Raw genomic sequence first — 27,708 nt, 5'->3', positions numbered from 1 at the left:
CCTTCAGGTGGGAGCCGCAGGTCGACGGACGCGGTCGTCTTCATTCCTCCTCTCTGTGGGCGTCCACCGAGCAGCCCACAGGGAACGAGTGACTCTGACTGGTACCCGTGAAAAGAACCAGCAGCTGCGGCAGCAAACAAACCCCGACAGCTCCACTCTTTTTGTGTGGTGCTTTTCCGAAGCGCGTTTTTCCCACCGGAAATGGTTCACCTGAAGTTTTGCTCCGGACCGTGAGGAGGTTTTGCGAACCGCGGAGGTTGTTACGCAGCAGGGCAGCAGACGCTTCAAATGGAAAGAGGCTGAAATCAGCGCGGCTGAATCCTACAAGTTCAACAAGGTATTTAACTATCGCCAAAAGTTGTATATTGGACAGAAAGAGTTCTGCTACTTTGCGCACACGTTTGTCAATTCCGCCTAAAGGAATGGGTTCAAATCTTTTCACACACTTTCTTGGGGAATGTTCTTAAATCGACTATCACGTTTAAATTGCACACCTAAACTTTATTGAGTATCCAGAAAAACAAACGAACAAACAAGCAAACAACGTTCTATCTTGAGCTCGATTCTGTTTGTGTGTGTGTGTGTGTGTGTGTGAGGTTTTTTTTTTCCCACCCTTCAAAATAGAAACTGCATAGTCCAAACCGGTTTTGTAAAGTGCAGCGAGATAGAGCGAGTTGCAAATGGATGGCAGGAGATCCTGGCTGAGTAGAGGCATGCAGGGAAAACTAGGTGTGGGAGACTTGCTTCGATTGGCCTTGAGGGATCCTGAGTGCAGGTAATTTAAGACCTGCATTTCTTCTCCCAACCAGTGACAATGAAGACTATTGTATTTTTTCCCCCTGTCACCATCATTCCGGCACCGGGTGCCAAGTGTCTGTCTGACAGCCCAGTGAGCAGACAGACGCTGCGTGATTCATGTCAGTCAGAGTGTGCGTTTCCTTGCTGCTCTTATGTAGATTTGTTGGTAGTTGATTAACCCGCTGGTGATAGCCGGACCACATTAGGACCTTTTTTGGGGGTCCTCCTCCTCTTTGTTTGTCTGCTGCCTCTCCTGGACTTTAGACTGGTGTCCAAGCTCCAGTGTCGATAAAAAAAAAACCCAAAAAACACCTTCTTCACAGGAGCAGTTTTTCCCAGCAACCAAGAGCTGTAGGTCCACCTCCAGTACCTAGCTGCTAGCTGAGGGTGAGACTGATCCATTTGTTTAGAAAGGGTGTGTCACATACTGGTGCTCCTTCTCCAGCAGCCTGCCATGCCAGGGCTTGTCTCCATGGAGATTACAGGTGTGTTATGTAAGCAGTGAAGGCACAGCAAGGTCTAGCAGGGACCTGAAAGTCAGAAGAAGATCAGGGAGGCAGAGACGGTGATGTGTCTCTGGTGGGGAAGTGGGAGGAAGGGGTTGAGTGGAGAGAAAGAGTGACGGTGCAACCCGCGCCTCTGGATATGCTGCGACCAGGTAGGTTCAACTTTGCTGCTTGTTTTGTGTTGTCGACCTGTGACCCAGTATGGGACAGAGAGTCAGATGAGTGATAAAAAAGTTGGGGAGAAGGAAATAGAAACTTGCGGGTCATGTGAGAGCAGCTAAATAAGGAACTGCTGCATGATTATGCGTACAATGGTTGAATCAAAGATGGGAGAGGTGTGAGAGGTGCCTTACTGATGGTTTAGAGCAGATTGTTAGTTGTTAATCAGTGTGATAAGCTGATGAGTGACTCATCAATGGGGAGCAATCATCATTTGAAAGATTCAATCATTCTTCAATGGAAAGCGAGTCAAGCCATGGACCATTTTCTTTGTGAACAGGGCCTTTCAATTCATTTGCTCCGGCAGCGCATTCCTTACTTAAAATTACACAAAATAAAGTTCCAGCTTGACTTGAAACTATTTTCATTTGCAGTGAAAGGGCAGCAAAGTTTTTTTTTTTTGTTTTTATGGCATCTGTCGAGTTTTTTTGTTTTGGCCTGAGCAGAGGCGCTACATTGACATGCCAGGACATATTTTTAAAACCCAAAATGCTCAGCTGTGTTTTCCTGCTGCCACACAGCACTTTCCCTTTCACCCTCTGACCTGTCAGTCCAGGGGTCTTCAGCTTCACTGGGACTGCAGTCCAGACACGGACCCCTTGGCAACACCCAGAGGCAAAGCAAACTGCATATTTTACAACTCTTCGCTACTGTCGCTGCCGTTCCTTCCTTCCTTGCTTCCTTGCTGTCTTCCGTCCTTCCTTCCTCCCTTCCTGCTTTTGCAAAGAAATAAAGAAGGAAACAATGAATTTGGAGATTTTGCGCATTGAAACAGTAACAATAGATTAAAAAAAAAAGCCACATTTTACAACAACACGTGGAAGAAAAATTGTTTGAAAGCGATTTGTAAACCACTGTATTCTTTAGTCATCAACTCATCAGTCATCATGCTCCCCATTTAGCAACAGGGATGAGTGAGCAGGTGCTTTTGACATCTTTTTGTCCAACACTTGATCACAAGCTTCGGTGCTCAATAACACATTTGCAGTGTGTCCAGTGATGTGGCTTGCAATTCCCATGCATTTCATGGTGTGTGTGTGTGTGTGTGTGTGTGTGTGTGTGTGTGTGTGTGTGTGTGTGTGTGTGTGTGTGTGTGTGTGTGTGTGTGTGTGTGTGTGTGTGTGTGAACGTCAACCTATTTGTGAATTAAGTGTTAAAAAACGACTTCCCCACCGGAGAGCCCATCGGTGAACTGTGATCTCAGCCATTGTACGGCAGCGGCCTCTGATGTTATCGCTGAAACACCTTCTCCCGTGCCAGGCATTGTCCTTAAATTCTCTTGTGCACAACTCAGAGGAAACTGCGACCATTTGAGAGACGCGCGGCGTGCGAAAGGGAGAACGGGAAAGAGGGAGGGGCGGAGGTGTTAATAAGAAAAAAAAAAAGGGAAGGGAAGGGAAGGGAAGGGGCGAGGGGGGCGGGTGCAGCGAGAGCAGATCCGGAGTGAACTGTTCCTTCAGTCGGCAATTATCAATCCCGCAGGAATGCGGCTGCTGCTTATACCCAGACAAGCTGCTGCATGGCTACGGTGGCGGCAGTGGAGGCGGAGGCTTCCTCACCCCGTCCGCACGTCTCTGCACGGTGCCACGCCCTCAGAGCGCCTCGGCGAGCACGAGGTCCTAGCGTTCCTGCATCTTTCTTTCGCGCGCCACTCAGGACTTGAAGCGCGATTGCAGTTAATTAACTGCAGTTGCTGCTGCAGTTGATTTCATCACCTACTCAGCCTTTGGGTGGAACCGTATCTGCCCTGTGGCCGTCAACGGGACTGCACCACGGTATTGCCTTTCAGTCTGAGGCCTCGTCTGCCGTTTGTTTACCGTGATACGCTGGAACGGCACCACAGTATGGAAAAAATCTCCCACGTCTCTCATCCGTACCTCCCACCAAGCGTTCTGAAAAGTTGCTCCCCAGGAGTTAAGCTGACTGCCGCCACTTCCCCCGTTTTCCCTCAGTGTACTGGGTTTTTCTGGGGAGGTTTCAGGGGTCACCGCCAATTACGAATAAAATTTTGTTTGGTGGGTTGCTTGCACATCAGCTCAGATGAGGTTACTCTTGAGCAGCGGCCATCTCCTTTGTTCAGCGATGCCCAGAGAGGCCGACCCCGACCCCGACGCCTTGATTGATGCCTTTGGCTGCCGTACTCAAGCACGCTACTAAACAGTCGCCGTCTAGTTACAAAAGTGGTGGTTTAAGAACTGTTATTGGTCTAACTGGCTGGTGTCTTCCAGCGATGCCAGCGGTCAGACCGGAACAGTTTCACCCACTGCACACACACACACACACACACACACATACACACACACACACACACACACACACACACACAAAAACCAAACCCTGGTTAATCTATCATTTCTGTTTCCTGGAGCATCGCGCACAGATACCTCATGCCATGTGACCCCCGGCAGCTCAAGTGCAGATGTTAACGGCCTCCTGGTTAAACTGAGTCAAGTCGCAGTTCAAACAAAGGCGGCTTCACTCCCTCCTGACTGTGGCTTATTCTCATGAGACACCTGAGCGCACTCTGTCAAGCCTCCCCGTGTGACTCACCTCAGTCGGTGCAAAGTGTTCTTGGAGTTCTACCTCCCCTGCACCCTTGCAGCCACACGCTGCAAACTTTACACCGCTCATGTCGCTGTATGTGACATGTATGCTTAACACAGTGCCTTTAAATGCATTGATAAAAGTGTACACTTGCAGTACAATAAAAGTAATTTGGTTTTCCTAACCTGAGAACGGTTCTCTCACATATGAGAATATACATAGAGCAATAAGGGTCTCGCTCCTTGTTTGCTGCCATCGTGTGCCGCCATTTTTTTAAGGAAGCCCCGGCTGACAGTGCCCTAAATACGAAACACGCTGTCAGGCAGGTTTCCTTAAATACCGGGCTACCTTAAAATGTTTACACACTGGACCTAACCCTAACCCCGTGCATGAGTATTTTCCTCAGTGATGTTTTCAAACTGTTACACAACTGAACCCGTGTCGTTGAAGAGGGCAACGGGTGTCATGCATTATTCACCCTCGGAAATTATTGAAGAGTAATCCTACCTCTCTGAAGTGCCTCCTCCTCCTCCTCCTCCTCCTCAGTCCTTCCATTTTCACAACAAAAAAAATGTTTGTGCGCCGTTGTGCATGCGTACATGAGTGTGTGTTTAAAGTCGATGTTTATGTCTCCCATGAGCACATCAAGCTTTATTTTTTTCCTGCAGCATTTGATAAAATTTAAGTTGAGAGTACATTAAATGGTATTCTGTATCTTTTTTTTTTTTTAATTTAATTTAATTTAATTTTTTACCTTGCAATACCTTGTTTTGCCAATAGCAAAGGACAGATTTTTCGTGCCATTCTGCGGTTTAACCCTGTTTGCCCAGCTGCGCAGCACAGCAGAGCGGACCCACATTTGCCTCGGAACTAAACCCCCCCGCCTCCCTCAGGGCGGTTTAGGTGTCAAAAGTGTACGAATAATGTATTTACCCGATATGTTTTCCATGACGGTGCGTAAACTATTATCACCGCCGGTTTGCTTGCCGCTGATGTGTAAACACCGGCGTCAGCGTCAGATAATCAGTCAGTGCTGAAGGTATTATTGACACACTGCTGTTGAGGTTTGCTGTGTTTGTGCCGGATACCTCCTGTTCAATGCGAGCGCCTTGCGTCTTTTGTGGAGGATAAGTAAACAGCAAGTTGGAACACATGCCTGCTCCGGCAGGACCAGGGCTGGGCGGAGGAGGGGAAGAAAAAAAAAAATCGCTCATTGGGTTTGACTCCGTATGTCACGGGAGCACACTGCATTTTGTGTGTGTGTGAGCGTGCGTGCGTGCGTGTGTGCGTGTGCATGTGTGTGCGAGAATCAGCTTTAGGCAAATGACATGATCACAGTCTCTGTGATGGCACGAAATAACTTGATGTGACCCGACTGTGGTGGATGTTTTTTCGGTTTGTGGCGGAAAGGAGAAAAAAAAATCCTTAAAAGCCAGACTGGGATTCTTAAACCGTGTCCGCGCATTGGAAGGTGCGGGTTAGCAATTAAGCCAGTGGTGGGACAGTGAAGCAGCTTTGTGTTCAAGATAGTGGCAAGTGGTCCTCTGACTTGAAAAAAAAAAAAAAATGTCCACCTCATTTGCGATGAAGAGGAAGTGATGTTCCTGGTTCAATCCCGGAGTGGGCCTGTCTTTTGTGAATCTTAAGACAAAGCACATTAAAAAAAAAAAGGGGGGGGGATTAAGTCGAGACAATCCCATAGTTGTAGCGCTGCGGCTGAAAATTACAGGTTGGTATTGGTAACCACGGTAACAGTGGCACGGGTGAACTCCCTGAGACTAGTTTTGCGGAGACACCAGTCAGGCTGGGTGGTCCCTCAGAGTGCACGATGGCCGCTTTTACTCCACGCTTCCTTTTTGTTGTGGAAAGAGCGCTGAGAGGGCTGCACTCCATAAATGAGCGGGACCGGCCCCACTTTTTCCCTTTCCAAGGAGCCTCGGGCCGGAGACTGCAGCCAGTACAGATGCAGGGGTTCTTAGTCATTCCACAAATGACTGTAATTTGGAGCGTGAATAACACGGGACTCGCGCGCAGGGAGACGCCTGCTGCCGCTCTTCCACACACAGGATGGATTCCATTTGTCGTCCCGGGGCCTTTCGCTGCTGCTCACCCCGCTCATTGCAGCGTCCTCGCCCGAACCCTGACCTCCCCAATAGCTGCGTTTCCATGACCCCGAGAAACGCAGCTATCGAGTCCCAAGTTTTTGCCTTCTGTCTATATGAGGATAAAACGTTCTGTACCGTACCTTGACCACGTGTGTGTAATTTGTCTGGCGGGAAGGCACCAAAGTTCTTCATGCGCTCATCTCGTGTGGGAGCGCACACGGCTGTGGTATCCCGTTAGAGGGCAGGGCCAAATTTCCGTCGGTGTTTTTTAAACCCCGGCATCACGGTCGAGCCTGAGCCATATCAGCTGGTGGATTCATGCGCTTGACACGTGGTAATTTAAGTGCTGGGCCGCAGGATGAATCACCGTCCTGCCTCACTGTAGCAGCCCCGAGGTCAGAAGTTTAGTTTGTCCTACAGAATTCCTCCACCACCTACTCCATGTTTACATCCCTCTTCGCTCTCGTCAGAGTATTTAACCGCACCACGTTTGGACAGACGCAGCGTAAGCATGGCACCTGCTGATTGATAAGCGTTGCGTCCAGTCACTGCCTTGGCACCGCTCAAGTCTGCTCTCTCTGCACGCGCGCTGCCTCCCGCACTTTTTCAGGCACTTCCAGCTTAATAGTGCAGTAAAACTAAAAATAGCTGTTTCGGTTTATGTTTAAACTGCGGCATTTGCAATCTTGTTGAACTCACAGACTATTAGCCGAATTGCTTCTCGCTGTTTAAGGATTAAAGGTCCATGTTACGGCCACTTTGAGATTGTTTTTCTTGCCTGGGCGCCAGTAGAGGCGGCTCATGCAATTAATTGTCCTGAAAACGGGACGAAATGGTCCCCCACAAAATGTTTGCTACTTTTAGCTCTCCGACTAAAAGGGATGTTGTGCTACACCTTCCACATGTTTGATAGACGACAAAAGCAAGGCGGTGGTGAAGTGTCGTCCGTGTTGGAATCCACCTGCGAGAGAAGCATCAGTGGCCTTTGGGATGTTATGAAGGGCCGACTGCACCTTGAGTTAGTTCGTTAAATATTTCACTTCAATGTTTTATTTCAGTTAAAACGCATTCAGCTCAGATTTCTTTTGTCTTTTACAACATTTGAATATAGAAACGGTAACTGCCTTACTGTAAAAATTCAGGGATGACCTGACAGTACACAAATGTCGGCTGAAAGTTGCATTTGGAACCCTCAGGGGACACAAAGAAGGTTGCCCGGGTTCAACTCCAAGAGTCGTCTGGGGCCGGAAAGCTTTCCAAAATACAGCGTTTGCTGACATATGTTTGCTTGTATCGCTACGTCTGCCTGTCTGTCTGTCTGCATTTTTTCAAGGCACTACCGTAAAAAAAAAAAAAAAAAACCCTGACCTGGCAGCCAAAGACCATTTTTATGAACTTTCACAAGAGCAGATCACCCAGGGATTTGTAGTCCGCTGCTCGGTTGGGCTCCTCTCCCGCCTTCCCTCGGCGCTCGGGCACGAGCTCCGACCGCTGTCATCTTCAGAGCCTGATCCCGCTTTTAGCCCGCGCTCCGGAGATAAGTATCTAATAAAGTGCACAGCTGGAAGAGGCCCAGAGTAACTTTCAGTTCTCAGTTCAAAGTGGAGGAGAGTGGTGGGGTTGGAGGGCGGGAGAGACCTCATTCCTTTTGCGAGTAAAAGATAAAGGAGGAGGATGAAATACACCTATAAGAGACGATGCTGATATATGAACTGCTTGTTGCGACTGCGCTTTGATGCACAGAGGTGAGTGCCCCCCCCGCCCCCTCCCCCTCCCTCCTCCTCCTCCCAGCGTGCCTCTCTTCTCTGTGTGTTAGAGTGTGTGAGCCTACCGGGTGTGGCTGCGTGAATCATGACTCCACGTTATGGAATGAAGGGAGCGGTGCCAGGTCTTTCTTTGTAGAACTGTGAGGTTTGGTTTAGAGGCAGGAGGCGGGGGTCTATGAGTGTGTGTGTGTGTGTGTATGTGTGTGTTTGTGTGGATTGTATGAGCGGTGCCCACGGAGACGCACAGACGCAGACACAAACACGGCTCCTACTGGAGGGGAACTTCAACGGATCGTTTGAATTAAAAGGAACATTTGCAGCCGGTGCACTAATGAAAGTCACGGTTTAATGCGCTTCCCGCACCTGACGAGCCTCTTTTTTTTTTTCAAAACTGAGCTTTAAACTAGGTTAACTGTTTACGTGCCGTCAAGACTAAAACTGCCTTGCTGAGATTTGAAATGAACATACCGCAATAATGCCTCCACTGTTGCCTCCACACGTGCCTTTTAAAAAGAATAATCTCATTCTGCACATTTCTCCCACCTATCTGCCACATCAGCAGCTGTTTTTCTGTCCTCAGTAAAAATATTAAAGTGGCACATCTGGGACATCTAGAACTGTTCTTGCAACTTCCTGAGTTTGCTAACTTTTGTGTGAAAAAAAGCTCAGCAGGAAGGCTCTTTGACGTTGACTTCGCTGATATTGCCCTTTTTGAAAGCCGTGCAAGTCTTTGCAAGTTGGTTTCAATGCTGAGCTAAGACAGGGATCCACGCAGGGTTCAGCCCCAGCGCTAAAGCACAAAGTAATGCTTTAATTAAAAGTGTGCCTCTCCTCTCTTCTTCTTTTCTCTTCCAGGGTGTTGCTCTAGAGTGAGTTGGCATGTCAAACCGTGACTCCCTGGGGGTCGGGGACCTGATTCCCCAGGACGTGGTCGACATTTTTTCCCATGACAAGCATGGCAGAAAGAGCCAGAAGAAGCGCAGTCGCTCGCTGGGCCGAGCTCTGGGCTGGCTGAAGGGAAAGAAGAAGAGGGACCCCGGCGCCAAGAGCGGCAGCCCGGGCCTGGGTCCTGCACTGGACTTGGCTGTGGATGTGCGACACGCAGGCGGACACAAGGGAGGACTGAGGTCGGGGAGGCAGCCTCATCCACAAGGTAACGGTCATGGTAAGAGCCAGCAGGATGCTCAGAGTCTAACTGTCCTGTTGTGTGTGTTTGTTTTGAAGGTCTGTACGTGATCAGACTTAAAGACATACTGCAGTATTATTTATTTCCAATGCTTCATGTGTTCATTGTCAGACATCGAGTAAATAGTGTTATAAAATCAACAATTGAAAAACTTTGCAATAAGACTGTTGGTTGGCTAAAATACAGGGTATTAAAAGATCATCAAAACTATATCTAAACCACCTAAACTATATTGAGAACACTAGTGTCAAAAACTTAGTCATTGCCTTTGGAAAGATTTAATCATGGCGCGTGTGCCAAAGCAGGAAGCTGCTCTGTCACTAAAATTACTGCAGGCTTGCCATGTTCCCTTTTTCTTATTGCGAAACACTGGTGGAGGTTGTGAAGGATGTGTTCATGATGTGTCTTTTTGCCCGGACAATTACCAAAAAAACATTGTAAACTTTCCTCGTATCGGTGAAATCTGACTCATATTTTGGATAGTTGAGGTGTTAGTTTAGTACTGCACATTAAGCAATAGGCAAAATACCAGTGCAAAAGTTAGCTAGCATTAGCGGCAAACAGTGAGAAGTTAGTTGCTGGCTATTATGAACACTGTAATGGAACTGCAGCTAATGACAAGCTAGTGCGCTAGTCGCTGGCGCTGTGCTGCAAGTCACAAGATTCACCTCAGCAGCAAAGGAGCTAATGTTTGCAGGGGACTTTATTTTCTTAAGAAAAAGACAGTTAATCTTCGATGTAGCAGTTGGCCACTTTAGCCTAGCCGGCACTCATCTGCACAACAAACTCTTTTCAGCTTCCATTGCTAGCTTGGCACCAATTGCCGATTTGTCACCCCTCCCTCTTGCGATTTACTCGCTTTCGTAGCTCTTGATGCTTGCGGCGTGAGTCCCCGGCACATCAGCAGTGCTAATAAGAAAAGTTAGCCTAGTGACCTAGCATCCAAGGCGCTCAGAGGTGAGTTCCCGGGTACCACATCGCCTGTTTGTGCAGCGCAGGGATGTTTGAACAGGGCGACCACCTCCTCGCTGTCTGGCCTCCTGTTTGCTTTGCACGCGGTGGAGAAAAAAAAGAAAAAGAAAAAAATCTCTGTCCGTCCTGTTCTGTGGCCGCGTCGCTTAAGCGAACCAGTGTTCGGGACAGGTCAGGGGTTAAGTGGCGCTGTCCACACGGGACGGTGTGTTTTAGCTGACACACACACTCACGCACACACACACACACACACACACACACACACACACACACACACACGCACCCACCCAGTCAACAAACTGAGTAAAGGCTACATATAGAAAACACATAAAACCTTTCTTTTCGCACACGCTGAGGAAAACTACAGCGGCTCTTTGACTTTTGTCAGAGCTGTGGGATCTTGTCAGAGACTGAGATGTGAGCGCGGTAACCTCCACCAGCCAGTTTTGCAGTTTGTTTTCCTTGAGTTGGCTAAAACTTAAATTTTTTGCCTTGATTAATCACACTGCAATGCACACAGACACACAGACAGACAGACAGACAGACAGACAGAAATAAAATAGCCAAACAGCCTCAACCTTTTTCACCACGCTTGCCATATGACTAAACATGAACGTGCATGTTGTTTAGTTCAGGCTCACTTGCATGTGATGTGCGGGCCTGGCTTGTGCGGTCACGGCTAATTGCTTTAAAGGCGGAGGGAGATCGGCCTGTTGTTTGTTTGTTTTTTCTTTTCTTCTTCTGCTGCTGCTGCTGCTGTGTGGGAGCCCCTCACCCGGGGTTCGGCGTGAGGGGATTTTCCATGTGATTCAATCCCCGCTCGGTTTCAACACCGGCAAACTGATCCAAACAGAAGACGATGTGCAATCGCGACTCCTCTCGGGACGTGACGAACGCTTAGACACTCACACCGGGCGTTGAGCAAAGCGTGCGTGTGCAGACCGCATTGCACAATGTTTGCACTATATTGCGCTAGCAGCGTCTTAAAGGTTACCTCATGTGGCGGGGGAGAGGGAGGATCCATTTCTTTTTAAAACACAAAATTTACAAATGGGAGGACATTGGTGAGCAGTGGTGTAGAGCAGGGTGATACGAGGGTGTGCAGTATAGCCATTTATTTTTCAGTCAGCATTGGGTATTTATCCTTTGCTGAATGGCTTCCTTAAAAAAAGGGCATGAATTAAAGGTCCAGTGTGTAAAATCTGGCTTGATTTATGATTTTTATACTGGTAAAAGTTTAACTTACTGCCCATAAATACATTAATGAAAGTGTATATGTGCAATACAATAAATGTCATTTGGTTTTCCTACCCTTAGAACAGTTCTCTTATATATATATATATATATACACACACGAATATATACACTGTATATAGAGAGCAAGGGTCTTGCTCCTGGTCACCTGCCATCTTGCTACAACATTTTTTAAGGAAGCCCGGTATTTAAGGAGAGCTTCCTTAAAGATTTTACACACCGGACCCTAAAGACTGTACCCACTTCTCTAGGGACCACAGCGCCACTGACAATGAATATTCCCTCAGACGGTTGACCGTACTTACAAAACATTGTTGTCTTAGTCTATTGAAGGAAATGCAGCCAAAAAGCAAGAAATTGTCGTATTTGATGTTCCAGTTGTTGTCGAATCTTTTTGATTTTTGGAAGCAGCAACTGTGGATTTTGCTTTAGACCAGCGCAGCAACTCTGCTCTTCCCCCGGAAGCATCCGGGGGCAATTTCTGCCGGGAATAGGGACACTCTCACACTGAGAACAGAATACCTCTGGCCGAGGCCCCTGATGATGATTTGTATTGATGCCAGAGAGGGCCTCCTGCCCAGTAAAAAGCCTGGTATGGCCGGCACGGTGCCAGTTAATTAAAAGTTAAAAGCCATGCCAGGGCTGTTACAGTGAGAGGGGGGAACAAGGGGTTCTGTTTTTCCGGGCCCCTTCCAACTTCCAACCGGTCTTCCACTGGACGCACTGGGACACCAGTGCTGGAGCGGAGAGTAACGTGTGCAACGTGTACAACGTGTACATACTGCATGCTGTACATGGCGCGGTGGGGATGTTTGGATCAATGTCCTTTCTTATGGTAATGATTCAGTAAATATTTAAGGTTTGTGGTGATGGTCCAGTGAAACACAACATGTTGTATTGCTGCCCCAGGGTTCGGCAGACTGAACTGAACTCACAGCATACAGGCTTGGACTTTCCTTGTCTCTGGAGATTCTCATCGACACAGGAGAAACGTGTCAATGTCCAAAAGCAACACTGTTAAAGTGATTTTTTTAAGATAATATGGGATATATATATAATATGAAAATCATAACTCTGTATCATCGGTATATCGTTGACTTAAAAATGATAGAGCCTACGCCGTATTTTGAAGGCCATTGTTATCTAATGTAATCAAATAAATACTGAGACACCCAGTAAAACCCAGTTATTCTGGCAGTTTTGAATTTTCACCCCCAGCAGTCTAGTCAAGTCCTAACACATATCAGCTTAACCCCTTTGAGTGCTTGTGCTGCACTTCCATTGAGAGCTGATATTGCAGGTCGATCTAGATTCCCAGTCAGGGTGAGCGGCTGAACTCTGGAACCCCCGGGGCTGCTCGCTCCCCTTCTTGCTCGTGCAGGAATGCATGCTTTGTGTGTTTGTGCGTGTGCGCGCGTGTGTAAACACGACCCATGGAGTTTGCCCAGTGACAACCGCACAGTGGCAACATGTTTTTTTTTTTTTGTTGGGAGGTGATAACCTCTGACCCCCGATCCTTCGAGACTTCTGTCGGGTTGTGCTTTCCGAATGACCCGACCAATTTTCCATCACCGGCTGCGTGAAGTCACGGGCCATCTGTCGACGCGTGTTCATTCACTTCCCTCCATCTGAGGCCATACATAGTTAATGCGTGAGCTGTCATTTCACTCCCCAGCTGCTCCAAAGTAGGAGGACGGGCCTCCTTTGTGAAATGTCGCTCATTCACTCGAGTTTCAGAACTGTTTTTTTTTTTTTTTTTTTTCTGTTTAAGAAGAAAAAAAATCCCCCCCCCCCCGGTTTGTTTGATATATAGTCATAAAGGTAAGGGAGGACAGATGAGGTCATCCACTGCCTGACACGCAAAGAGGTGGCCTGCCCGAAGACTCCCTCTGAGATTCCTCACATTCCTCACCAGATAGTCCCACAAGGAAGCTCGAAATAAGGAAACAAGTGTGTACCAGTGGTACAATGTTTTGACTTTCTTTTTTCTTTTAAATTGCGACTTAAAATAAAAACTTAGTGCTAAGTGTTTATCTGTCGCCTAGTCTGGCTGTCTAACATTGTTGTGCGACCTGATGGAAAAAGTTTCTCATTAAAACATTAAAATGAAAAACAACTGAAGTGTTACACTGAAAGATAAAGTTAGAAAAAAGAAAATTCTATTTTGCCGCCAGGTCGCCACGGCTCGAGGTGTGACAGTTGTGCCCAGCGGCTCGCTGTGACATGTCACACTGTTTAGCAAGAATTAGACAGTCGTAAAAAAACAAAACATCTTTTCAAGGTAGTGAAAAACGACAGAAAAGCGTCAACATGTGAGTGATTGACACTGGAAAGGCGCCAGTAAGATTCTCTGACTGGAAGTGTGAGCGGAACACTTGCATGGTTTAGCTGTGCTACGTTTAACTGAACTCTTGGCAAAGTTCCAACATTGTTTACTTATTCACTTATTAATATTCATAAAATGTATTTTTGTCACAGCCCTGGCCACATGTCCCGCCTCTGTTAGTTGTTTGTTAAATAGATAAATAGATAAATAAGCCTTTTGGTCAGGTTCTCCTGCAAACAAGTCAAAACAAAGATTTCCCACCTTTTAAACGCGCATGTGTGGGACTTCAGTCTGGATTTCCCTCTTTTCCTGCTGCTCAGCAGGTTCACGCGGTCGCTGTGGTTTTCGTTAACAGTTCATAGCTCTCACAAGTTCACCACAGGGTTAGTTTTTGTGTGTAATCTGCCAGGCTGTATGTGAAGCAGATAGCTTTATAACCACAATCAGGGGAGGAAGTGATTTTCTTGTGGAGGTTAAACTCAGATTTTTTTTCAACGTTTGGGTGGGTGGCCGTCAAAGACCTCTTGTTGAAGAGAATAGAAATGATGCTTAATGGGGGGGGGGGGGGGGGGGGGAGATGTAGTGTCAACTCTGTTTACGTTGTTTTTTTTTTTAATTGTTTGTGTGACACACATAGCTTCATTACAGTTGCGTTGCGATGATGATGAAACAAAAACTACGTGCAAGAAAAACCGGTTTCTTGACCTCTGACAGTTTCACTTTCTTCCATTGATGTTAAACAGAAATCGCAAAAGAAATCTCTCGTCCTGAATTTACTGACACCTGTAAAACGTGGCCCCATTATTTTTCAGCTTGCACTCCGTTAGAAACACTGACAGATTCCTCCTTTTGATGCAGTACACACTGCCACCTGTACACAATGACTTGTCAGCTGAGTATTAAGCTGACGACACCGTGGGAACCCGTGTCAAATGTCTGATCAAGACATTTCTTTGTCTTGTAAACAAGTGCACAAAATTCTCGCCCACGATCTCAGGGGTTTAGCGGTGTTTACATAGATTTCAGTTTTTGTTTTTTTCATGGTTAATTACAAAAGGCAAAATGTGACCACACCCAAATAGCCAAGATCATGTTTAGCAAACTGGGGAGGTGGCAGCACATTAAGAGCCAGTTTGCCCTCTAGTCCCGAGTCAATCATGAGCTCCAGTTTCCTGCGACCACGTTCCTTTTGCACTCGGCGAGACCGTAAGATTCTGCCTCACCACAAACAACCGTTCTTCTTCTTATTATTATTATTATTCACGAAGCCGCCCATCGTTTCATCCTCGAAAAAAAAACGCAGCGTCGCGGCGACTGCACAATCTGTTGTCACGGAACTAAAAACAGTCGGAAGACTGCGGTGAGTGACTCGCAAAAGATGTGCGAGGAAAATTCTGTGAGTCATTGACGGGCCGACGCTGCTGCCAAGTGGGCTAACTTTTTAAAAAACTTGACGTGCTCTGTTCGACCGGTTCCCAAGATAACCGTGTTGATTTGACCTCTATCGTCACCATGGCTGCTCACAATGGTGAGTATTCACATGGCTGCCGCACATTTCAGCTTTTAGTCATTATTTAAGCACCGGACCTGTTGTAGTGTCATCACAGGACCTTGGTTAATTTATTTAATGACCGGGAATCATCTGTAGGGACTGTTGTTGTCAGGATGAACCAAAAATATGTGACTAAAATGGATTTTAAAGGCCCAGTGTGTAACATTTGCGGTGATTTATTGGCATTGATTAAATGAAAAATACGTGCGCGTGTGTTCAGCTGTGTAAAGTCACAGTGTTTACAGTCGGTAGGCATTTATTCAATCATTTACATAAAGAGCAGGTTCTCCTGTAGGCAGACATCAGACGTTGCAGCTCCTGCAGGGAAGACGCGAGGTCAAGCAGAACTCGGAAAACAAGAACTGCCATCAGGGTGGCATTGCCAGATGGGATTTACTGACGAGGGAACAACGTTTGCAGAGCATCGATGAAGTCACCTGCTTCCTGCAAGACGGGTCATTCTGCCTGTTCACACTGTTTTATTTAATCTTCTTTCTCTTTTTAAATGGCTGCGTGACAATGCCACTGCTTAAAGCTACAACGTGACACACACACAGGTAGGAGAAGCATGCAGTACGCTTTCTTACCACTAGACGTGATGAAATCTTACACACTGGGCCTTTAACATTACTTTGGAAATAAACGACTCTGCCTTGTAATTCTCATAGAGCTCCAGAGTCTATGGTTTATTCACTCACTCCTTCTCCTGCCTGTAAGCGTGTTGTCTGTAAATACATATAATTGGAGCCTGTTGCAAATCTGTGCTTACATTAAACAGGAACCTCGCAGACTCCATGATGTTACACCCTGTGGCGTTTTCTTGACCTTTCATTGCTTTTGTTGACCTTTTTATATCATGAAAATGAGTCGATGACAGCGCTTGCAGTCCGTCTGGAGACTGCTATCCGACTGGAACCCAAACAAGCGGCATGAAATGAGCCACCTGCTAAATAAAATTGAAAACCTGCATGTGTGCGCAGGCCCATCATGTCTGATATCTGATGCATGCCAGTCTGCTGGCACACGCATTGTATAGTCTGACGGCGAATTAATGGTGCGGACCAGCATGTTGGACGATGCAGGTACATCCGTCTGGCATTGTGTGAAGAGTTTGTGTTCAGTTCACGAGGCAGCCGGCTCACTGATATTTTTTTTCCCCAAACGTGAATTCTTACAGATCCATCTTGAAAATAATCTTGAATCTTGGAGTCTGAGTTGCTTTTTTAGCCAATCAGCATCTTTGGAGGGGAAGCAAGTGGGAGCTGGAGCCTGGTTGTAAAAACAACATGGATGTTAAAGTGGCAGCTGGTTTTTCAGAGTCAGAGATGGACATTTAGTCAACGAAAGATGAGCTTTTTCGGCCTTCAAACTGGACACATGAAATAAATCCAAGCAATTTTCGAGACACGTGTCGGGTCGCCGGTGAACAACACGATGAAGCTCACTTCCTCCAACCGCGGTGAAACAGCACGTGCGTGCCAGTGTATCTCCAGCGCACCTGGTTCCACGAGGAGCTCTTCCCACTGTCGTCACAGCGCGTTCAGTTTGCTCTGTGCTGATTAGAGAGGCTTAGGCACCTGGCAGATAGCAGCAACCTCCGATCTGGAAAGACGGATTTTTTTTTTGTTTCGCTGTCTGCCCGGCGGTGCAAAACAAGACAGAGGGGCAAGTTGGGGCAGGGATGTTAAGGTGTGAGCGAGGATCCGGCACCGGTTGGATTCCCATGAGGCACTCACATCAGGATGTCTGCTTCAAAGAGTGTGTGTGTGTGTGTGTGTGTGTGTGTGTGTGTGTGTGTGTGTGTGTGTGTGTGTGTGTGTGTGTGCGTGTGCGTGTGCGTGTGCGTGGCTCTGTTTACAGCTGTGACCTCAAACTGTCACTTCTGACAATGAACTTAAATCCTTCGCCCCCTCGTGATTCTACACAATCTTCCAACTCGGCAGTGACCACACTGGCAGAATTAATCAGACTTCTCTCTTTGGGAAAGGACAGCTCTGCTTTAGAAATGAAAGAAGAGAATTTCTTTCGGACAGCGGTTTCTTTTTCTTGTGTTATTCCTCCTGGGATTTCAAGTCGCATTGTGCTTGGGATTTAAAGAGATGGACTTGAAAAGATTTGTGAGAGCGAATGAGCAAATGGAATCACATTTTTCAAAGTTGTCTAGTCTGCTATTGGTCAAAGACAGATTATGACAATCTAAAAAACTCCCTCATTACAAAATTAAAAAAAGGAAAATCAAATCCATCCCAGGCTATTACTTCTCAGTTTTTCCAAACCCCTAACTGTTTTAATGGTTAGCCGAAGCCCGAACACAAAGTACTGCCATGGCAATGCATCACAACACTTAACCCCAGCTGTGTGTGTCATCTGTTTACGTTGGCTGGTGACGTAGTTGAGGTCCGGGGTGAATCCATGTTCCACCAAAATAAACTTACAAAGCAGATGTTGGCTTAATTGAAATGTTCAGCTTGAAATCAACACGCAATTGTGCGCAATAAAGCCTAAATCATAATTACCCCCATTTACCACTTGAACCAACCGGCCCCCGGAGCGTCACATCCGTTCCAGATTAAAAGTGTTTATGCAGATCTGAGCTGTAAACATCGTACAGGGGCAGAGGGGCTTCACACGTAATCACTGCCATGCTGTTCATTCTGCCAGCTTCGTGACAGATGGCGCCTTTGACATGTCGCTGCTTTTAATACGGAGACACTTGCAATGAGATCATAAAAATTGTGATAATTTGTGCCTCTCATTAACGTGCAGCAGTGCCCCACCCATTGCTCCAGGCCTGTGTAGAGCTCTTGTGTACGTACCGCCAGGTTATCAAGATAAGTATCATCCCAGTCTGAGTGTCTCCACACACGTGTTGTCTCGTCTTTCATCCCACATCTGTATGTTGAAGCTCCCACTTTATTCTGTTGGAATAATAAGTCTTTTTTTCTTCTTCTTCTTCTTTTTTTTTTTTTTAATTATATGAACTTCTTTTGTCTTCAGTCACTCATTATAATCACAACCATCGGAATGTTTACCATTTGTTCACATGGCACACATACCTGCCCTGCACAGCAGGAAGTGAAACAAGCTTTTAGCAACAAATAGGCTTGAGTTTTCCAAATTAGGAAATAAAAAAATGGTTAAGAATTAATGTAAAAAAAAAAAAAAAAAAAACATCAAGTTTTGCTTTCCAGATCAAGAGAGTTGGCTCATGATAATACTTGATTTGGGATTTGGGATTTTCTCTCTGCAATCGATTGTGTGTTTTCTTGCTGCACGGTAACAGATGTAAAACAAACAAAAAGGGAACTGTTTTCACATGCGTAACCATGTGCTGCCGAGCTGTAGGCCTTCTTTTTTTTTTTCCTAAACAAATTGTTCATCTTGTTTTAGCAACAGATTCTTTTAATTCACTTACTCCCCCTTGTGGCAAAGCAGCAAAGCCGTGTCTTCATGCACAATGAAGAGCAGCCAAACTGTTATCGGAGTTCAGCAGTTCAGAAATTGTGTCATCTAACTGAGCAGTGTACCTTCATAAACAATGGTTAAGCTGTGGTGTAAATAAGTAAGAGGGGCCCCCCCCGGGAACGTCATCATAAGTCAAATCCCTGACAACAGCTTTCTCCCCACACCCCAGTGTTTACATGCGTGGTCTCCGTTTGAGCTGCGGCTTTGCCGGCCAATCAGAGATGAGTGCACCCACAGATGGGGGGCAACAGCGAGATGTGGCTGATCACGCCAGGCCGGCCCGGAGTGGGGGAGACCTAGCCGACAGGGAGGGCAGGAATTAGACTGCAGAGGATTAGTGTCTGAGCGCTGGCCGTGGATTGGCTGTGAGGGACCTTCTCTGTTCAGCACGGAATGTGGACCGACAACAACAACTTTATCAGAAAAAAACAGAGGAGATAATCACCCTTTCTCCATATTCACAGGATGCTTTAGAAGTGGGGATGGGACCGTAGGCAGCACCTTTGCACGTCTAAGTTTTTAGTCTTTTCCTTTTTTTTTGCCCTGTTAACTCTAACTGGAGATACTTTTGGTCGACTTTTGGAGTAAATTCACCTGCCGTCATGGTTGTATTTCTGAGCACTAGCTCCAGTGCCAGCCTCACTTGTTTTCCTACAGTCTTCAAACGGAAGGGTGAGTGATTGTTATATTAAAACTCTTAGAAAACAGGACTAAGGTAGATGCTAACTTCTTTAAATACCACTTCTTGAAATGATACGTGAATATCAAGGATAAACAACCCTGTCTCATAAAGGCAGTCATTTATTGTTAGAAATTATTCTCAGGAGGCATCATTTATGCTACTTTCAAATTCTTATTAAAATTATAATCTTTTCACTTTTCACTTTATGCTTTTACACATCTTTAACATTGAAATAACATAGTCTACCATATATCATAACTGTCATATTTCACCACCGAAATACCTGTAATGCTGTTACAAAAAAGACATGGTAGCAATTAGGAGTGATGACTGAGCACATGACTGCCCAAGCTAATTCCGGCATGGTTTTACTTTATGGCAAACCTGTCGTGTACTTGGCGGCTAAATGCGGAGCAGCTGTCGCCATTACATAAAAACGGCTAATTGGTTCATTAGATCAATGATCCCGGACTGACTTGGCACGACTCAGAGCTGTCATGAAAGTGTGGCAGTGAGGTAACAACTCTATTTAACCTGTTTGCATGTTTACCATGGAGTTTCACTACCTTAAAGTCATTGTTTCAAATTATTTTTCCTTCCTACAATGCATTGACTGCGTCCTATACCAGGCCAACTGAGCACACAATATCAATGGCTGGGTTGGCATTCTCTCTGTTACAAGTCAATAAATTGTAAATATGATTTTTGCCACAATAATTTTAGGGTTGCAAAACTTCATAGTCATAGTTTAAGTTTCAAACTGCATTTTTTTTTATAATGACTGTAATCCACTAGGTGAGGTATACATTTTCCCAAAGCCAACACATTTAACCAGGCACCTTCATTTCGTATGACAAGTTGTGAGACAGCTGTTTCAGAATGGTTGGATGGCGTCCAGGGCTCATGACAGTATTTCAAGTATTTTCTTATTACACATCGAGAGGTGATGATCCATGTTTTGAGATGCCACAACTATTTATTTACAGTCTGTTACGAAGTATAATTAGATAAATTCTAGGCCAATTGACCGTAAACAGCGTAAAGTGCCGAGAGTCGATTCCTGATGGAGGTAATCCTGTGTTAAGTCTTTGTCAAAATCCTCCCCAAACCCTCAATTAATCCTCAAACAGTTAACTGTCCTTGTGCTTAAATGTTCCTGACAGGCACCGAGATTGCTCTCCCCCTGCCCATATGGCCATTTTTCCAACTGATGCAGCAATAGAGCTGTAAGTACATCCAGGTTGATCCTCTCTCCCCTCTCCACTTCCAGCTAACTCCAAGCGAGAAGACGATGACAAGGCTCCGCCGCCCCCGCTGCTCCAGGAGAATGTGTTCGTGGAGGCCAGCAGGCCACAGTACCTGGAGAACCTGCACACCGAGGCGCTGGAGGGGTTGAAAATGATGCAACAGGAAGGTACAAACAGAACCGCCTGTGCCAAATTGGTGGTGTGCCTGCCAGCACTTTGATAACCGTCTGCAGATCCGTCACAAGGGTGTGCGCTCGGGAGAATAAACAGCGCTTAAAATTTGGAAAGCCACTAAAATCTGCAACGTTAACTGTTTCTCTCCTTGTAGAAAGCAACACCGGGGTGGACTTCAAGGATGACGAGAGCACAATTGTAAGTGACACGTCGGTTTGTGGAATTGTAGTTTGCCGCCCTTGTGATTATGTTTTCACCAAAAACATTTTGTTTCTCCTGCGCTTAGTCAAATATGACAGTCCAAACAGACGGTGAGGGCGGCGGGTTTGTGACAGACAGCACCCTTGCTGACACAACCTCGGTTGCCTCTGTACAGTCGTCTGTGTCTACCAGGTCCTCCCGCTCTGGGCTCACTCGACAAGGTAACCGCAAATAACCCTCATAAGAAAGATTGCTATTTGTTGTTATGTGTGAGGGCGGAATGTGGTTTAAATGCATATTTTCTGTTCCTCCGTGGTGGTCAAGGATCAACATTCAGGCCCCTGAGCTCTGGGAAAAAGTCAGAAAAGGGAAAGACAAGAAGAAGACACAGGAAGACCGTTGGAGGAATACCACAGCATGTTCAGATGGAGCTGGGTACGCTTTGTTGTTTGAAATAGATATCTATATATGTATATCTGGGTTTATTTTTTTTCATAGAACTCACAACTTCAACCAACGCGTTCAGCCACAGCAACCTACAGCAGCAATGCTGCAGTTTCTGATCACATCTTGAGTGTAATAACACATAAATGAATTCAGTAAACGAGTCACACAGTACTCTGTGTCACACAATGGGTCTGTTATGCTTAATGTACAAGACCCCCATAATACAATCCGATGGGGTTACACCTAATCTGGTGTGAATGCAGCCTATGGCTTCGAGCTTGGCTTGAAATGTTGTCTTTATGTAGAATAAATGGATGGATGTTTGGAAATATTTTTTCTCCATAGCTAATTTGAGCGCGGACATTTTGATCCTGCTGTTTTCTCAGGCCTGGACCGAGGTGGTTGGACAGTGACCCAGCGACTAGATGAGGAACAGCAATATAATGGAGAAACAGACGAGAGCCCAACGGTGGACAGCCCACCGCCGTTGGAGCCCGCAACTAGAGCTACAGTGAGCCCTCTACACGCGAACAACATCAGGCCCCTCACTAAAGACGTAATGGAGCAGCTTGGCGCCACCCATGCTGGTCATCGGGATGACATGGCGCTGCTGAAGAATTTGGTCCCTGACTTGTCGGATGAGCAGAGGCCCAAGTCCCTGGCTGTCCCCTGGATGACGTCTACCAACAGCCTGCAGCCAAAGCCACCCAGCCCAGTCATGTCCATGTCACCGCAGGCCGCTTACATGTCCAAAATAATTCCAAATGCCGTGCTGCCGCCCTCGATAGACGTGGTGGAAATCAGCCGTGCCAAGAGCCGCAACAGTGTGCGCACAGTCAGCAAGGGCAGTCTGGTGCTGTCCAGCCCGGCCACCTCGCGCCCCTCTTCCAGGGCGTGTTCATCCAGGGCCTCCACCGTCAACTCCGTCTCTCGCTACAACCCTTTCGTGTCTGACAGCTCTTGTTGGAGCAATTCCGACTCTTCGGAGACTTTGGTGTCAGACTCGTCCACCATTTCCAGTGGCAGCACACCGAGCCAGAGGTCGCCACAGGACGGCGGTGGCGCAAGCAAAGAGAACAGGAACGCCATTGGAGCTGCCAAATACAATGGCAAATCCATTGTTAAGGGCGATGACGTTCAGAAAGAGGGGCCGTTTGTGCGAAGCCTCTCTGTCATGAAATCCAAGAAGGCTCCGCCTCCCCCAAGTCGCTCTTACTCGCTCCACAATAAGATGAAGCGAAGGTCACGCGATTTGGCCGGCCTGGCAGAGGTTTCAACAATTCCGGCTGCATCCTGTCCCCAGAGCAACCCAGCGGAACAAAATGAAAGGAGCAAAAGCGGCTCCTCACCGATGCCCTCCACAATCGTTGATAGTCCGGGATACAACGCTGACACCAGTTCGCTGGAGGACTCGTCAGCCTCTGTGTCATTCAGTCCAATTAGATCACAGCTGCAAGCAGTGAAGGCAGGGGAAACTGCAAAGATTGAGCTGAAGAAAGAGGTGCAGCAGCCCAATAAGCTAAATAAGGTGATGTCCCCATCTAGTGGCTACTCCAGCCAAGATGCACTGCTTACTACACATAGCTCCTCTCCAAAGCATAAGAGGGGAATCTTTGCGAAGCTCCAAAGGTTCTTCCCAGGATCTTCCCCACCTCCTCCCCCATCTCCCTCCCCCGTCATAAAGCCCGTGACGCAGACCCCTGAAATCCCCAAGTCCAAGGTCAGCTCTGACACCTCAGTTGATACAATCAATGTCAGTCCTTCCGTTAGGACCTTAATCGAACTCTTCAATATACCTCCACACCCTAAAGTCCACGCACCTCCACCACCACCTCCAGAAGTATGGGCTCATAGTAAGCGGAGCTTTGAACTGCTCCTGGGTCCCCCGGCCCCTGATAACCTTTATGCAATCATAAAGAAGAATCCAAAAGATAGGAGACAACAGAGGAAATCTTCCTCCACATCCTCTGATGGCTCTGTGGTTGAAAAGAAACACAGGAATCACACGGTGGAACCAGTCAATGGGTTGGAAGACAAGAAAGTTCAAGAAAATGCTGCATTAAATGCGGAGATTCAGAGGGAGAGCATTAACAGAATGGCTGAGCAGAATGTTGATTTGAAAGGAAACAGACAAGTGACTGAAGTAGATGGTAAAGTGAGAGTAAGTGATATATTAAATGTGATGTTAGTGAAGGCTGTAGAGAAACGTGATGAAAGGCTGGCGGCAGTTCGAAAGGAGGACGCCCAAAAGGCGTCGACACAAGTGGCAAGCAGCATGGATCGATTACCTGCGATTTCACTCGTTCGCAATCCTCCGTCTCCCTCTCCTCCTCCGATGCACTCACCACCAGTGCCCCCCGCCAAAAAGACGGCCGAGGGCTCTTCTGCACCATCGGAACAAGTTGTTTTATCCCCGGAGTTGTGCTGGCCTCCCCCTCCCCCACCAGTTGGCCTCGGCGGGGCAGATGATTTTGAATTCCCTCTTCCACCCCCTCCAGTATTTGGCGACGAGAGCCTTGTCCTGCCTGTTCAGGTGCCGCCAAACAAGTCGATCTCAGGAGGCGACTTGACTTCCACAAGTACGTCCATTTCAACCGGAGTGAAAATTGACTGTCTTAGGGCGACCAATGAAGCCGAACAACAGATGAGCATTGTGCCGTCGCTGCACATCCCACCTCCACCGTCATACACGGCCCCACCTCCACCAATTAAAACAGTATCCTCCGCAGCGGCCCAAAATGTCCCACCTCCACCAGCAAAAGCATCCCTTCTTTCCTCTAAAGTATTTTTTGCTTCAACAAGTAAAGTTTCTCCTCTTCCTCCACTTATAGAAATTACTTCTCCACCACCAACAGAGTTCTCCATTCCCCCTCCACCCAAAGAACTTTCTCCTCCACCACCAACAGAGTTTTCCATTTCTACTTTTTCACCCAAAGAAGTATTTCCCCAACCACCAGGAGTGGTTTCCTTTCCCCCTGCCCCTAAAGTGCCGTCTCCTCCACCGCCTAAAGTTGTTACTATTCCTCCACCTAAAGAAGTCTCTCCACCAGCAGCAGTGGTTTCAGTTCCTCCACCTCCACCCAAAGAAGCCTCTCCAGCCCCCATGGTCAATGCTACTTCATCTCCACCCAAAGAAGTCTCCCCACCAACTACAGTGGTTTCAGTTCTTCCCCCTTTACCCAAAGAAGTCTGCCCAGCAGCTACAGTGGTTTCAATGCCTCCACCCAAAGAAGTCTCTCCACCACCTACAGTTGTTTCAGTTACTCCACCACCACCACCCGAAGAAGTCTCTCCGCCCTGTGTGATAAATTCTACTCCTCCATCTCCACCTAAAGAAGTCTCTCCACCAACTGCAGTGGTTTCAGTTCCTCCTCCTTCACCCAAAGAAGTCTCTCCACCAGCTACAGTGGATCCTGTTCCTCCACCTCCACCTACAGAGATTAAAATTCTTGCTCCATTGTCCAAAGAAGCCTCTCTTCCCCACCCTGATGTGGTTTCCATTCCTCCTCAACCTGTAGAAATCTCTCCTCCACCACAAAATGAGGTGTTTGGTCATTCAACAACTGAAGAAGTGTCTCCTCCACCAGCTGAGGAGGTTTCTCTTGCAGATTCAGAGATTCAGGAAGTTCCTCTTCCACTTGGGAAAGACATCTCCTCCATTCAGCTGTCGACTGTGTCTGCTGAGGAGGTCTCCCTTCCTTCTGTTCAAGAGAACGCCCCTCCAACTTCTGAGGTCAACACAACTGAGGAAAAGCTTTCTCCACCGCAGAGTGTACCGTCTCCACCACCTCCCCAGCCTTCAGTGCAGGAGATTAATCTTCCAAATGTTGGCAACATATCAGAATCGGAAACCAGCCCAGTTTCTTCCAGCAGTATTCTAACCCCACCTACGAGTATACCACCACCTCCTCCATTTAATGTTTCCAACCAAGCACAGGATGCCGGTACATCAGACACCAGTGATAGCCCAATAACTGAGGTGGACTCTCATTCACCAGAATCCAAACAAGTTCCTGAAACTGCAGAAAATGCTCCAGAATCTGCTCCCGCTTCTCCTGTAAGCAGTCCTTTACCTCCAAGTGTGCAAAACACTACCCCAGCCGAACACACGGAATCGAATCCCGTCGTCACCCAGCCCCACTTGACAACAGTCAAGCTTCAGTCTGCCAGAAGCAGCCCTGAACCCCCTAAAGTTGAGGAGCAACCGCAAACTGAAGTTATAATGAGGAAGCGGCAACCAAGTAATCAAGCATCGCCTTTATCCTCCAGCGGTGAGGCTCCTCAGAAGCCCATCAGAAAGTCCCTGATCATCACCTCTCCCACATCCACTTCTCCACCCACTGCAGTTGCTTCACCATCTCTGCCCAAGTCCCAGTCTCTTGTGATTCCACCTGTGTCCACTGTTGCATCCCCTACAAAAAAGTCTCCTCCAGCCATGACGGCCACGCCATCAATGAACCTACAGGAAGCCATCCGCCTGAGGACAGCAGCCAGATCATTAGGTGGATCTGCACCTCGCCTTGGCTTGCACTCGCCAACATCACCTAAAGACATCCACAAGTCCCCCTCCAGCACAGCAAGCTTTATTTTCTCTAAAAGCAACAAGAAGGTGGTAATTGATACCAAGCCTTTAGAAGAGGTAAAGACAATCACGCAGAAGAACTCAGAGATATCTCCTGAAAACAAAGTGGGCATTGAGACAGAGTCGATGCAAAGGGAAGTAAAGTTGCCTCCACCAGTTGCAAAGAAGCCCAAAATGAAAGGAAAAGAGACAGAGAGCAGCGAAAAGACCGAACAGACTGCCAGACAGGAAGAACTGCCAGAGAATGTCATGGGTAAGGGAGATTTAAATCAAATCCCATTGAAATATTACAAGGATTTCAAATCTTGTTGACGTGGAGTAAGTATTAATAGCTAAGACAGAGAAATGTTCCCATAGCTTAAGCTGCAAAATGAGAAGAAGTGTGGAATTTCAGAATTATGGTAATATTTCCAATGCATTTTAAGAGAATCTTTTGAGTAGGAAAGGCCTATTAAGTATTCTAAGTATTTGGAAACTGCATAGAGTATGCACGTAGCACATTGTAATTATATTTAAGTACATTAGCTTTGATGTTTCTGATTTTGGAATATCATTGAACTCCAAATGAAAGATATTCCAATTCTTTTCATTCTTCTGACCTTGTGTGATAAACATTAATAGTTAAAGTTTGCTAAATAACCAAAGAAGTGTTTTTTTTTTAAATATTTTTAATATTTAATAATAAGTTGTTTTTCTTCTCATCCTTAGATGGTGCAGAGAAAACGAATGGGACAGCTGGTACTGTTGAAGAAGGAAGCAGTCCATCAACATGATTATTAAGAATGAGGGAGACATTTTGAAGGACTTACTGTGAGTTTGAGTTTGGAAAAGAAAAGACAAACAGAAATTTGGTAATTTGTTGTTTATTCCAGAGATCGCTATAGGGAAAAGTTTGGATTTTAAAGCAAAAGCTTGGAGTTTAATGTAAGCGGTGTGGGCCTTCAGTTACTCAGTTTGCAATCTAGTAAGTAAATACAGTGTATTTTTTTCCTTTTGCTGGATTGTCTTGCTGAACTCCTCTGTGAATATACCGCCCTCTGGTGTCCTGCAATGATTACGTCCTGCTGAATCAGAGCTATAGTCTTTACTCATCAAAATGGGACTTCTGGGTGCTACCATGTAAATATAGCAGTATGTTGTACATCAACATATCCATTAATAATGGAATCTGTCCAACAGAGTTGTAATTCATTATTTTCCCTAAAGAGTTATTGCACCAATTATATTTGTTGAAAATATGAATTCTCTTAAGTTATTTTTTTCTTCTACAGTAAATTTGGAGGGTCTTTACAGATATCGTCTATGCAATGTGCTAACCCCCCCCACATAATTCAAATAAGTTCTTTTGACAGTTTTTCATCACTTTGTATCAGTCTGTTTGCAGGAATGCCACATCAGATGCCATACATCATGATTTAAAGCTATGTACATGACCAATGATGTCACAGTTGGCAGACAGAGCGCTACACAGGAATATTTTTATGAGCACCATTTTCTGCTGCTTTTAGTTACTGATGTTGGAGATGCTGCCCTTCTTCGTTGAAGACTCAAGAGGGATATTTACACATTTGACTTTAATATATTTCAAAATTGTTTGTAATAAATGATCATCCATTATAGAAAAAAAATAAAGATTTATGGACCAATTATACCATATTGATGTCAACCTTTCTTTGAGTCAC

The 27,708-nt window shown here is 46.4% G+C and overlaps 1 protein-coding gene across 3 annotated transcripts; it reads left to right on the top strand.

Moving 5' to 3' along the window:
- Positions 1 to 72: 72 nt before the first annotated feature.
- On the top strand, positions 73 to 27,680 carry LOC142883423 (uncharacterized). Of its 3 annotated transcripts, none has more exons than XM_076018287.1 (8): positions 73 to 337; positions 8,794 to 9,091; positions 20,646 to 20,789; positions 20,951 to 20,994; positions 21,083 to 21,218; positions 21,322 to 21,432; positions 21,831 to 26,279; positions 26,735 to 27,680. In XM_076018287.1, exons 2-8 carry the CDS (start codon positions 8,818 to 8,820, stop codon positions 26,797 to 26,799), a joined length of 5,223 nt encoding a protein of 1,740 aa, XP_075874402.1. In that variant the 5' UTR covers positions 73 to 337; positions 8,794 to 8,817; the 3' UTR covers positions 26,800 to 27,680. The 3 variants fall into 3 exon arrangements, with proteins under 3 accessions (XP_075874402.1, XP_075874399.1, XP_075874401.1); XM_076018284.1 differs by having other exon boundaries at positions 8,794 to 9,103; XM_076018286.1 differs by lacking the exon at positions 73 to 337 and adding an exon at positions 1,123 to 1,456 and having other exon boundaries at positions 8,794 to 9,103.
- Positions 27,681 to 27,708: the final 28 nt, after the last annotated feature.

This window comes from Nelusetta ayraudi, unplaced genomic scaffold (assembly GCF_046127955.1).
Source record: "Nelusetta ayraudi isolate G7.1 ecotype Tasmania unplaced genomic scaffold, CSIRO-AGI_Nayr_v1 ptg000007l, whole genome shotgun sequence".
Taxonomy (NCBI): domain Eukaryota; kingdom Metazoa; phylum Chordata; class Actinopteri; order Tetraodontiformes; family Monacanthidae; genus Nelusetta; species Nelusetta ayraudi.
Note: the sequence above shows the minus strand (reverse complement) of the source record. Positions and strands in the feature narration are given on the sequence as shown.